The sequence below is a fragment of the Ursus maritimus genome, unplaced genomic scaffold (genome assembly GCF_017311325.1).
Source record: "Ursus maritimus isolate PB19 unplaced genomic scaffold, ASM1731132v1 scaffold_9, whole genome shotgun sequence".
NCBI classification, from domain to species: domain Eukaryota; kingdom Metazoa; phylum Chordata; class Mammalia; order Carnivora; family Ursidae; genus Ursus; species Ursus maritimus.
The window spans coordinates 22,125,934-22,138,799 of NW_024427107.1; the positions used below are offsets into that span (position 1 = coordinate 22,125,934).

The 12,866-nt window shown below is 37.2% G+C and overlaps 1 protein-coding gene across 1 annotated transcript in view; it reads right to left on the reverse strand.

The window, feature by feature from the left end:
* The window catches only part of TRPA1 (transient receptor potential cation channel subfamily A member 1), a 49,694-nt gene that overhangs the window by 15,762 nt on the left and 21,066 nt on the right, over nucleotides 1-12,866 (reverse strand). The window contains exons 9-17 of the mRNA XM_040625586.1: nucleotides 12,400-12,499; nucleotides 11,356-11,456; nucleotides 10,151-10,320; nucleotides 9,900-10,064; nucleotides 8,140-8,254; nucleotides 7,097-7,263; nucleotides 5,584-5,677; nucleotides 2,122-2,181; nucleotides 1,297-1,395 (exon numbers count right to left, since the gene is read on the reverse strand). Coding sequence (XP_040481520.1) covers nucleotides 1,297-1,395; nucleotides 2,122-2,181; nucleotides 5,584-5,677; nucleotides 7,097-7,263; nucleotides 8,140-8,254; nucleotides 9,900-10,064; nucleotides 10,151-10,320; nucleotides 11,356-11,456; nucleotides 12,400-12,499 — 1,071 coding nt within the window. The remainder of the gene's footprint in view (nucleotides 1-1,296; nucleotides 1,396-2,121; nucleotides 2,182-5,583; nucleotides 5,678-7,096; nucleotides 7,264-8,139; nucleotides 8,255-9,899; nucleotides 10,065-10,150; nucleotides 10,321-11,355; nucleotides 11,457-12,399; nucleotides 12,500-12,866) is intronic.

The window sequence follows — 12,866 nt, forward strand, 5'->3', positions numbered from 1 at the left end:
TGTAGTAGTTACTTTTAGGTCATTTGGCTATTGAGTCTGGACTATAATAACAACTGCAAAACATAACATACTCCAGCAGAGCTAAAATGCTTTGCATAAAGCCAATGTGAGAGTCAGTTTCCACTGCCAGCCTTGTGGGCATAAAGTCCATGTGACTGACTCTGCATCCTTCCTACTCCAAGTACTCAGTAAGCTTCTAGATATCACTTAGGTGATGGCTGATACCACGGTCTGTACCAAAGGCTTCCATGTAGAGAAACGAACTCATTTAAAGTGAATGAAAATTCCCAATTGGTCTAGACCAGTGCTGTCCAATAGAACTTTCTGCAATGATGGAAATGTCCTATGTTTGTGCTGTTCAAAAGGAGAGTCACAAGGCACATAGTCTGCTGAGAACTTGAAATGTGGCTACTGCAAATGAAGAAATGAACTTTTAACTTTAATTTTAATTAGTTTTAAGTAGTCACATGTGTCTCGTGGTTACCATATTAGACAGCACAGATCTAGACCCTAGACCACATTTGGAAATTCAACCCTCAAATAGGTTTTCTTTTGCTTGTACACAGTATTAATTTGTTGCCAGTGTTTATAAGGCTGGGCTGCCCTTCCCACACGGCACCAATTTGTTGATGCTGACAGCTGACCTCCTTTTAAACCATCTGTTACCTGTTTCCCCTGTAGTTATTTGAGTTTGAGACCCCTGATTTAGACTGCAGTGGACCACCTTGGCATGTTTTTCAAGTTCCACCTGCTGGAAATGTAAAGGTACTCTTTGGAATAAGAGCTGGTTGATCTTAAGTGTCTTGGGCAATTTGGGTCCAAACTGCGCATGTTGGGCCTGCTTTCAGATCAGAATCACTCCTCCAGAAGAATCTAAGAGGTTCTGAAAGGTCAGAGTTTACCATGGAGCCCAGTGGTTAGCTGATTTGGAAGCTATGACTATAAAATGTCAACCTTGAATTTTCCCGTGGTTTTGCATGGAGGAAACTCTTAAATATATATGTTTATATTTAGATGGACAGAGGTAGGGAGCAAGTGCTGACTGTCAGCCTATGTTGTCATGACCATTAGGACTAAAGTGATCAAGACTGTGGAACTTGAAGGCGGATCAACTTATAGCAACTACAGAAAGTGACTACTTTCTTTCCTAAAAAATAAAGGGTTAGGACACATGGAGGACAGAGACCTAAAACTATTAATGTGGAATTCTTTCCAGGCCCCTTCCTAGAACTATTGTACCAAAACATTATAGAACCCATGTAGAAACTACCTGGATAATGAAAACACCAGACTTACATTCAGGGTTGTAAGAGGCTCATATGTAATATCCTGGGCCGGTGTTACTTTCTTGGTAAATTCTAATGGACACTGAAGATATGTGAAATTATACTCGATCTGTAAAAGATAAAATTTTGAAAAAATTAACAGTCCAGTATATACCCCCACAATAGGTCTTGACGAATCAAATATGCAAGGCTATCATTCTGCTGAAAATTAAGTAGTTCAAATAAAATTGAGTCATTTTGTCTGAAGAAATGTAGATTAAATTATTTCATCTTAATTTCAAAAAATAAGTATCTTAGAGGGACCTGGGTGGGTCAGTTGGTTAAGCCTCTGCCTTGGACTCAGGTCATGATCTCAGGGTCCTGGGATCAAGCCCCGAAGTGGGGCTCCTGGCTCAGAGGGGAGTCTGCTGCTTCATCTCCCTCTGCCCCTCCCTGCCCCACTCATGGTCTGGTGTTCTCTCTCTCTCTCTCTCTCTCAAATAAATAAATAAAACCTTTTTAAAAATTTAAAAAATATATCTTAGAAGGCTGTTACTTAAACTTCTCGAACCCGTAGTCATGGAAGAAGATGAATTCTCAAAAGATCACTTAGATCTTCGGAACTTCATTCTTCAGGCAACACTACTGAAGAAAATACAAAGACTAGAAACAACCCTACATAACGCTATTAGAAACAAACTATTGGGAGAAAATGGAGGAAAAATGTTCTCACAAGTAGATGATATAACAAATGAAGACCATAGTTACCAACATCTGAGACTGTGAAACTAATAACATTGTTTTTAATAGTCATTAAAGAATTAGAATAAACTTTAAATTATCATGATAAACTTACATGGTAGTCTCGGCAGGACTTGTCTCCTGTGGAGGGTATTATGCAGCAATCTAAAAGGACCTTTAAGAAAGAAAAAGTGGCTCAGATAGTAGTCAGAAGACTACATAAGAGACAAGATTTGATTCCCTTTCTAAAATCATACCCAATATATTCCTTTCCCTTCCCTTTATTTCTGGTACCTCAAGGATAAACTATAATCCATGTCATTAAGGATCAAAGTTTAAAATATAAAGTGTTTCAACTACCACTGCAATGCCTCAGAAATACCAAGTGATTCAGAAAATGTACCACGTAATTAAGCATGAAATTACATTTACTAAAATTTGAGTAAGAAATTTAATGAGTTTTGCCTAAGATTTGATGTCCTGGGCTTCTAGAGAATATATAAAGGATTTCTTTACTCAGCATCTTATAGTGATAATTTATTGTCTGTAAGTGTGACCTCACGGCTGAGCACTGGGGTCTTTGGTCAGGTGTCATCTTCCATATTGTCAAGCATGGAGTGCTGTGTTGGGTTCTGTACCTCACTTGCTGAGCAACACTGACGAAGTATTCATCCAGAGCAGCATGACAGCATAGTGTGGAATAGCTGTTACACGCAGCAATACTGAAAGGCCCTCTAGATGCTTAAGAAAAGGAGGGAATGCTTAAGGGATTATTAGAGCCACACCTCTAGGGTGTGTAGGGACAAATATTTTTATGGGGTGCCTATTAACATAAACAATTTCAGTCATCCCAAATCTGTGTATTGGCACCTTTCTGGTGACCCAAATTCATCTTGAGAAAAAAATATTGCCCCGTCAGGTTGCCCTCCAGGAACAGAGTCTGGACACAAAGCCTCAGATGATCCCACCAGTGTGTTGCCCAAAACTCCTGGGGCATCTGGTCAACCCCACCTGCAGAACACAAGGGTGGAGGACTGGACAGCACTCTTCAGGGACCCAGACCCCACTGGCAGGGCACTGCTGTCCTGTCTGGTCTCGAGCACCAGAGGGACTTAAAAAAGTTCAATCTCTGTTGGTGACCAGGCAGTGATAATAAAGGCATCATAAAAGAAATAAAGACAAAGCTAGTCAGTAGTGCTGCGCAAAGCAGAACCAGAGAAGCAGGTCTGAGACTGAGAATTTTATAAACATCAGCATAAGCAAAATGAAGATAGGCTGTGGGGGAGGTTGGGAGAAGGTGGAGGTATACAGGGGGAGGGATTATGTAAATTATTCAAATGTGTCACGTGAGGCTAAACTGAAAAGCCTTCATGTTTCCCTATTTAAGGAAAAATTCACAACATTAAAATACAAGGAAATTATAGAAAACTAACTATAAAAAAAGTAGTGTAAAAAAGAAAAAAAATTATCATAATCCTACAATTGTGATAATTCTTAATAACATTTTGGTATAATTTCTTCAGTTCTATCCCATGTTTTCCATATGTGAATATTTCTAACATGTATTTTTTTACTATTATTAATAATGCTGCAGAAAACATTTCTGTATATAAATCTGTCTATACTCTGATTATTCATTAGTACTTTCCAACAACTGGAATTACTAAGTAAGAAATTCTGAGATCATTTTCAATCCTGAATATTTATGTGCCCAATATTGATGAAATTTAAGCACCTGAAATGGTAATTTATGGACTGGACTGGCTCCAATTTCTATTAGATACTGTAAAGAAAAAAATGCATGCGAAGCACTTAACGCATACTAAATGCTTACTGAATAAATAAAAATAGTAAGTGTGAGTAGCTGTAGTACTAATAACCACAGAAGCAGTATAAAAATAGGAGGTATAATATAAGCTAAACACCATCCTGAATACTTCATATATTTTACCTCTGATTTTTCTAATCACTTCACAAGATCAGTATCAGCAACATTTTTAGAGATAAGGAAAGCAGAAAATGGGGGTGCCTGGGTGGCTTAGTCGGTTAAGCAGCTGCCTTCGGCTCAGGTCATAATCCTGGGGTCCTGGGATCCAGCCCTGCATCATCACGTCATTGGGCTCCCTGCTCAACAGGGAATCTGCTTCTCCCTCTCCCTTTGCCTCTCCCCGCCCCCCTTGCTTGCACTCTATCTCTTTCTCAAATAAAGAGAATCTTTAAAAAAATTTTTTTAGGGGCGCCTGGGTGGCACAGCGGTTAGGCATCTGCCTTTGGCTCAGGGAGTGATCCCGGAGTTCTGGGATCGAGCCCCACATCAGGCTCCTCTGCTGGGAGCCTGCTTCTTCCTCTCCCACTCCCCCTGCTTGTGTTCCCTCTCTCGCTGGCTGTCTCTATCTCTGTCAAATAAATAAATAAAATCTTTAAAAAAAATAAAAATAAAAAATAAAAAATTTTTTTTAAAAGAAAGCAAGCAGAAAATAAAGCTGAGAGGTGAAATGACTTGCCTAAAGCAGCACAGCAAGAAGCAGAGCCAGGACTAAATCCCAGGACCATCAGGCTCTGAACCTGGCTCTATGTCCCTTGTATCACTATGTCTCACTGCTTCCTCCAGTATTTGAATATATTTTTCCCTATGAATGACACTCAATGTCCTTCTTTTTATTATTATTCTATATCTATCCCAATCTTCAAACTTCAACCTTCCCAAGGAGGTCTCTTATCTGCATCCTTAAACACTCACATCCTCAACAGTTCATGGGTGTTTCTCTTGTTGTAGGAGTCCAGTCACATGCGGGGTATATGTTTAATCCAGCAGAGAAGCACACATTTGGAGGTCCTTAGAGGCCAGGCAGGTAACGTAAATGAAAAAACTGTGCCAGCCTTAAAAGCTCTTTCCCATTGTTTCTGAAATATTGGCTCTCCCTGGGCTGGCTTCTGTCTTCACAGTTTGAGTAGAGGCAGATATAGAGAAATCTCTCTCTACTACAAGGAGAGAAGTTGCACCAGAATGACAATACATGGCAACCAACAGCAGGCATTGGACGGAGTATACAAAGGGAAGAGGTGGGGTGTACCAAAAGGGAGAGTGTTTGCCCCATCTAAAGGAAGCAGCTGCTACTAGTCTGGCAGTTCCTGCCTCATGAGCAGGAGGCCCAGTCACCAGATCTTCTGATTTTTACAAAAAGCCATATATGTGGATCCTTAAGGGAGGCATCCTGGTTTTAAATGTTAACAACTACTGTAGATTTGAAACAATAACATGCATGCCCCCAGAAAACACCTAGAGACTTTATTAAGCCAGCAACCACCATTAGTATTCTCGGTTTTAGACTTGGATTATTTGAATAAAAAAATCTGTTGACCATATTTTCCTATATTCCACACAACAGTAACATTCTTTAGTCCAAGTAGGTCCTTTCTAAATACTTGCTGGCTAACTTCCCTGTTAGCTTATGGGAAACAAGAAATTTTACTTTAAAAATGAAAATTACTATTATCTACATTGTGATTACAACAATAAATCCTCATATGATATGCTAAGCATATAACCAGAAGCAGTTCTGTCTAGAGAGCTTACTTTCATGCATTCAGGGAGGTATTCTACCATTTCCATGACTGGACATTTATTGCTTGAAGAATAATGACTAAAAACCTTAAGGCATTCTTCCCATCTGTAAAAAATAACAATGGTGATAATAATAAAACAAACACAAGTCTTAATCTTTCTGTTCCATACAACAAAGCTACCAGTTGAAATTCAAGATTATATCTTTACAAGAAACCTGAATTTGTTCCAATAGAACCAATACATGAATCGAGAAACCTGAATTTGTTCCAGTGGAACCAATATGTAAATCAAGATCAATCGAATAATAGGAAATTATTGTCCATTAATGGAAATTAGAAATGTGGGCAAATTCCAGGATGCCTGTTATGATCACTGTTCTCTTTCTCTAAATGCCTTCTAAAGAAGGCAAGCTTTTACCTTCTTTTCATCCTGAAACCGTGAAATTGTGTGAGCTGGTCATGTTGGGTAGAGATATTCACATTCATGTATATACAACAGCCAACACAGTACTGGACACAAGATATTTAGCATTTAATCCATGTATACATCATATGTTGCATTAAACTACAAAACAACATGTGTCAAGTACATTAATAAGCATGAACTCTGTCAGGAGATTGCATAGCCTGCTCCTTTCTTCATCACCATCCAATTGGACAGAACAAGAAGATACTTATGATACCAAAGGGGAAATAAATCCCCAACAGGAAGTAAAGAAGAGACATCTACTTCCAAGATCCAATCTATGTCATAAGAGACTATTTCTAAAAAGCACCCAAATTTTCTGTTAACCCTATCAGTAAAATCCATCTAGAATATCTGCATAATCAGTAGAAAATGTCCAGTTGCACACTTGCATGGACTAGTGTTTCAAAGAAATGAGCAGCAGGGGGATCTTGAGAACAAACACAGGCTTGATTGGTCTTGAATAGGACATGGTTCATCTCTGTGTCCATGACTGGGTGACACTGGGCCCTTGAGCATATCTGTGATTATACAAAAATTTATGTATGAAAAGTAGGACAAACTACCCTCCAACTTCATCATTAAAACTCCTTACAGTATGGCTTAAAAATCCACCACAACAAAAGATCATGTGTTATGGGAAATTCCTATAGATGGCCTTAGTAACAGCATGGATATACTTTGGAGATTATTTTCACCAACATTCCGTTTTGACATTTCTGTTGGCAAAAGAGTGTTGGACAGATTCAGGTAGAGCAGGGCAGAGAGTGTTAGACAATGACTAGATGACACATGCCTGAACCCCATGGTCTTACATGGGTGTTATGAAGGTGATCTATGCTCCCATAATTTACAGATAGAAACCGAAAACCAGAGAGGTTAAGTAACACATCTGTTGCTACCCAAAGAGTTAATTAAAAATCGTATGTAAACAACTGATGTTTAAGGAATGTTGATTAACAGCTGAAACTTATTCTTTTCCTGTTTCCTCTCAGGTTGTGGATCATCCTGCATGCCAGAGGACGCTAAATGACAGTGGGATAGGGAGACCGCATACCTTTTGTTCTTGATGGTGGTAAGAACCACCTCCTTCCTCTTATTGTGAATCGCAACATGCAAAAAGGAGGCCTGCTGCTTGTTCAGGACAATGTCAGCATCGTAGCTCAGAAGAAGTGCAACGGCTTTGGCATGGCCTTCCCTTGCGGCAAAGTGAAGCGCAGTGTTCTTTCAGAAAAAAAAAGAACACAGAAAATCCAGTAACAATGGCTGGTCATCCTTTGGCTATTTTTCTGCTTTCATTGTTGAACTACTTAAATTATTAACAAACTTAACTATTTAATACCAAAATACATAAAATTTAAAGCCCGTGTCCAGAATCAGGCATCACATAATGAATTTATAATTCAAACACTATGTGTGTGTGTGTTGTCTGTGTGTGTGTATGGAATTCCAAGGGCATTGTTTTGTTTTTGCAGTGGGATGATTCCACAAGGATAAATGACAAACGTTCAGGGTAAGGATATTGGCGTGAACACAGAATACTTCTAAGAGATTTATCGTCTTAGAGCAGTGATTTCCAGATTTGAGCTTTTCACAGGCTTGTGGACTTTAAAAAAAAACCAAAGATTTCTAGAAGGTTGCCAGTCTTTAATTTCGCCACATAGAGACATTTTAAAAAGCAGTGACAACCCTCTATCATTTCATGAAACAATGCGCATTTATCCTAATACACTCCATAAAAAAAAAGGGAGAATATCATAGCAGAATAAAGGATAGTCCTTCAAATCTAATACACTTAGTTTTATGAAAACTTATCCCTAACCTCGTCATTTCTCTAGGTTCACCAGGGAGTAGTGAAAATTTTTTCATCTATCTACATGGGCCTGTGGAGTCTCTGAGAGACTTAAAAGAGGTATTCTCAACACACATCCACCCCATTGGCATTCTCCTTATTCTTTTCCCCTGCAGAGGAAGAACCCCCCAAAAAGTATGAATGCAGCAAGGAAGGAAAGAGAGTGGCCAAGAAGGAGGCTTTCTTGCAATTTTGGAAGTTTCTCCTATGCCAAGCCATTGGGTAGGTATGAGGAACACAGTACATACCCCTTCTTCATCTAGCCGATCTGTGCACTTCAAGTTAGTGTCAAGAATGACCTTCATGGTCTGAGTGTACCCGCCTAAGGAAGCATGATGCAAAGCAGTCCAGCCATTGTGGTCACTGTGAAAGAGTGAAGAAAAGACTGTGCATTCACTTCACAGATGAATCGTGGGAAGGATGCTGCCCATTGGAAAGGTGAGCTGGACAGCAACAACAACAAAATGCCTGTCTGAGTTCTAGCAACTAAGTATTATATGTTTCTAACAAACGAGCTAATTTCAAACCTAATGGCCTTTAATAGACTTCCTAGAAGGTGATTCGCACATATTTTTTAATTTAGCAGATTAACATATAAAAGTATATAAACACATTATCAACCATCTGGGGGTGGGTAAAACTAGAGTTAGCATGTCTCTGTCGTACATATTTTTTCAAGGCTGTAATGTACTTATACACACTATTTTAAATGTTTTATTCTTTCACTGAATATCATATCAAAAATTTGCCATGATGTGGGGGGCGGTGCCTGGCTGGCTCAGTCAGTAGAGCCCACATCTCCTGATTTCAGGGTTGTGAGTTCAAGCCCCACGGTGAGTATAGAGATTGCTTAAAAATAAAATCTTAAAAAAATCCATGATGGTAGTATTAGTCTTCATGGCCACTAGGTATTGTTAATGATAATAATATCATCTTACAACACTTGGTCTTAAAATGCCTAGCTTAATGCTACTTATTCTTCTAAGTGTTCAGGTCTGAAGAGAGCATTCCGCTTGTGCTCTGAAAGATGCTTTCTTAATCCCTTTAGAAAATGTTTGTCCTTTCTCACAGAAATTCAAGATGTAAATACAACGAAGGCTTGTCATTTTTCCAAATGAGAGATAGAAAAAAAAAAAAAAAAAGCATGAGATCTGACACAATTTCAGTGCTCGTGAGCAATTATTTTAGGGTGCAAAGTCCACCTCGCCATTTCAGTTATTATGATGTAATTAAGCAACAAGTCTCTGCCTGGATCCATTTGGGATCCTGTTTGCACATCCACTGCCTGGTGCCTCCTTGGAGGCAGGAAGGAACTGAGTAGAGCATTCCTTCTGCAGCTGCAACCCTACTTTGCATGATTGGTGCTCTGATTAAAAAAAAAAAAAAATGAACATGGCCTTTTGAAAATTAGGCTAATGAGCTCTTTGCTCCCGTGCTGGTAAAATTATAAAATAGCTCACCAAACTTCTATAAAACTTTTCTTTTTACAAAGATGTCATTTAATTATACTACATCTTTTTAATGCTTATTTTGTCTTTGCTCCTTGTGTTAGACTTCCTTTCAGTATAATGAAATTCAGGAATTCTTCATGTCTGGTGTTGCAGCGTGAAGGGAGATTTTCACATCCATCATTTATCAGACTAAATGAAAAAGTCTGAATTTGTATGGGGTGTGTGTGTACATGTATCTGTATAAAAGGATGGTAGCATGATGAAGCAAAATATGAAGAACTGTATTTCAAAGATTCTGAGAACTACTTTGCACAAAGCTACTTATTCTGTGGCCTCGAATGAAGTCTTCAACTTTATAAATTGTGACATCTTTACCTGTCAATTAGAAATAATACTGATGTCCCTTTCAATATTTGAGAAGTCAAATATATTTTGAGGATTAAATAAGATGGATAAAAGTACTTAGAAAGTTAGCCATCATAAAAATAAGGTAGAAAAACAGCCAGAAAATGGCCAATTAAAAAGAATATATAAATATTCTGACCACATATCCTTACCTGAGAAATAATGCACCTTTTTTCAGAAGAAGTTGAACTACTTTATCATGCCCATTTTTTGCAGCCAGGTGGAGAGGTGTCATTCCATGAAGGTCACCTTCATTCAAAAGCCTCGTGTCACTCATGTCTTGCAGAAGCCTCTGACAGGTGTTGATTCGCCCATAACTTGAAAAAAATTAGGTTTCACATTTCCAAAGCAAATATTAAACAGAGAAAAGACATGTTCAGGTGTTGCATAAACTGACCCTTACCTGGCTGCAAAATGTAAGGGTGATTTCTTATCTTTGCTTTTGGAACGAATGGACACATTAAAGTCAAGTAGGTTATTTACAGAGACAGGAATCCCATGTCTACACGCATAATGTAGAGGGGTACACCCATCATCATCTTCATCCATTACCAGCTTTTTAATATGCTGCATCTATGGGAAAGAAAAAATCAATATTCTAAATATAGTTCTGTTCTCATGCTAATTTAGTATTTTTCAAACTGTTCTGTAGGACAGTATTTTCCAATAAGGACCAAGATGTGAAGAAAAAAAAAAAAGGATCAATATGTGTACCTCGAGGGCAAAAATATAAATAACTTAAAGGTACTAGAATAAAATAAATATGGATGATGATGTATGCTGTCTCCCTAAAATGTACATTACTGTATTAAGGACTCTGAGAAATCTTAAGAATAAAAAATGTACTTAACATATTCAACTGAGCGTTTTCTTAATGTATTTTGCTAAAGGCCACCCCTTCAGTCCTCCTTTTACATTTTTCCCCCAAATAACACTTAAGAGGTTAATGCTAAGCTTAATGCTAACATGTTCTGTAGGCAAAAGGGATGAGATGCTGAAATTAGATTTACTTTATTTTTATAAGAATATTAAATTAAAAGATACCAAATGAACACTTAATCCAATCAATAAATTTTTATTTTTAAAATATTCAAATAAAAGTATTTTATTCTTTATTAAAGACTTTGACAATATTAAAATCTATTTATTTCAAAAATATGATGAACTTCAGATACACCTAATTGTCACTCAGTAAATATGAGATGGTGAATATAAATATGAGATAATGTTGCAACCTGTCAAGTCAAACATGTTGAATAAGTTTTCTTAATTAATGATGAAATATTGCTAATTTACTCATGTACCTGGCTTTTCCACTGTGATATGCAATTCGTAATGGTTAAAAGAGTGATGGAAAGCTGACTCATTATAGATAGGGATATACGGGAACCCTCTAACTTGGAAAATTCGATCCCAATGAAATGTATTATTATCATAATATCATCACCGTGCTGTAAATAAGTATTCAAATATGGCATCTTTATTTTAAAATAATTTTTCAAATTCCAGCATCAGCCTTTATGATAATGAGAATCATAATAAGCAAAATCAATGTACTCTCTGTTGAACCCAACTCAGTTTATGGAAATCCACATGTACATATATTACCTGCATAAACTCAGGTCTCAGATTTTTTAATCCATGAGGTTGCTGTACAGTCAAATGCAAAAAATTACGTCCAAGTTGATCTTTTATGTCTACACAGGCACCTAAAAAAACACAATAGAAATATAACTTCTACTTATTTATTTAAAACATTATCTATGGTGGATTTTCAATTTAAGAAAATAAAAGTTACTCAAAACTCTGTCAACCATTAATTTACAGGAAACTTTATTTAGGTAAGAAAACTATATTTAAAATGGGTTTACCTTGGTGTGTGTGTGTATAGGGGGAGTAGAGACTAAATCATTTGTTATGTTAACTAATAAGGAGATCTTAGCTTATAAAGCATGAAATATAAAGATGGAGAGATTAGATATCAAGAAAAGAGAAGGGACAGTAGCTCTCTTCTCTGTAATCTTCACATCAGGTTAGTACTTACATTGGGGGCAGTTATAGGACCTACATCACAGGATTAATCATTGAGAGAATATAGATAAAATGTTCAGCAACGTCCCTGCGATAAAATACTTGCTTAATAAATGTTGTCTATCATTGTTTTGCAATTAACTTTCTAAGTATCACACCCTTACTGGACTGAAAATTTTTCTAGACAAAGTATTCCATTTATCTTTGTTTTTTTTTTAATAATTTTTTATTATGTTAGTCACCATATGGTACATCATTAGTTTTTGATGTAGTGTTCCATGCTTCATTGTTTGCATTTAACACCCAGTGCTCCATGCAATACTGCCCTCCTTAATACCCATCACTGGGCTAGCCCAATCCCCCACTCCCCTCCCCTCTGAAGCCCTCAGTTTGTTTCCCAGAGTCCATAATCTCTTGTGGTTCATTCCCTCTTCTGTTTACCCCCCCTTCATTCTTCCCTTCCTTCTCCTACTGATCTCCCTATTTCTTATGTTCCATAATCTATTTATCTTTGTATTCACAGCACTTGGACCGATGCCTGGTGCACAATAAATGGTCAATAAATGTTTAATATCAAATTGAGTAGTAGTTCTAAAAGCTTGGCTTGGCCCCTCGTAGTACCTTTAGAGAGTAGCAAATTTACAATATTCCAAGATGCAGAAGCAGTTGCTAATATAAGTGGAGAACGTCCTTCCGAATCAGTACTATTTATATCTGCTCCCTAAAATAAAATAAGTTATTCAACAAAGAGCTTATGAACAAGTTAGCTTACATTGCAATATGTAAATAATGTTAATTCATTAAAATAGAGTATCCATAATATGGCTAGCACTCAAGCACATGACTAACTACAGAAGTACTTGAAATTTCCCTATAATTCATATAACATCAGAAATCAAGACATTCTTTTACAATTTCAAAAACAAAAATTATCCTCACATGTTAACCTTCTGATTGATGTCTGGCAATTGATCAATGTTACTACTTAAATCATAAAAATAAAATCCTCTGGCCTGTAGCAAAAGTTTAGTTCTCAATGTAAGAAAATATTTTTAAACATCTGTGATAAAAAAAATCTTCCAAATTTA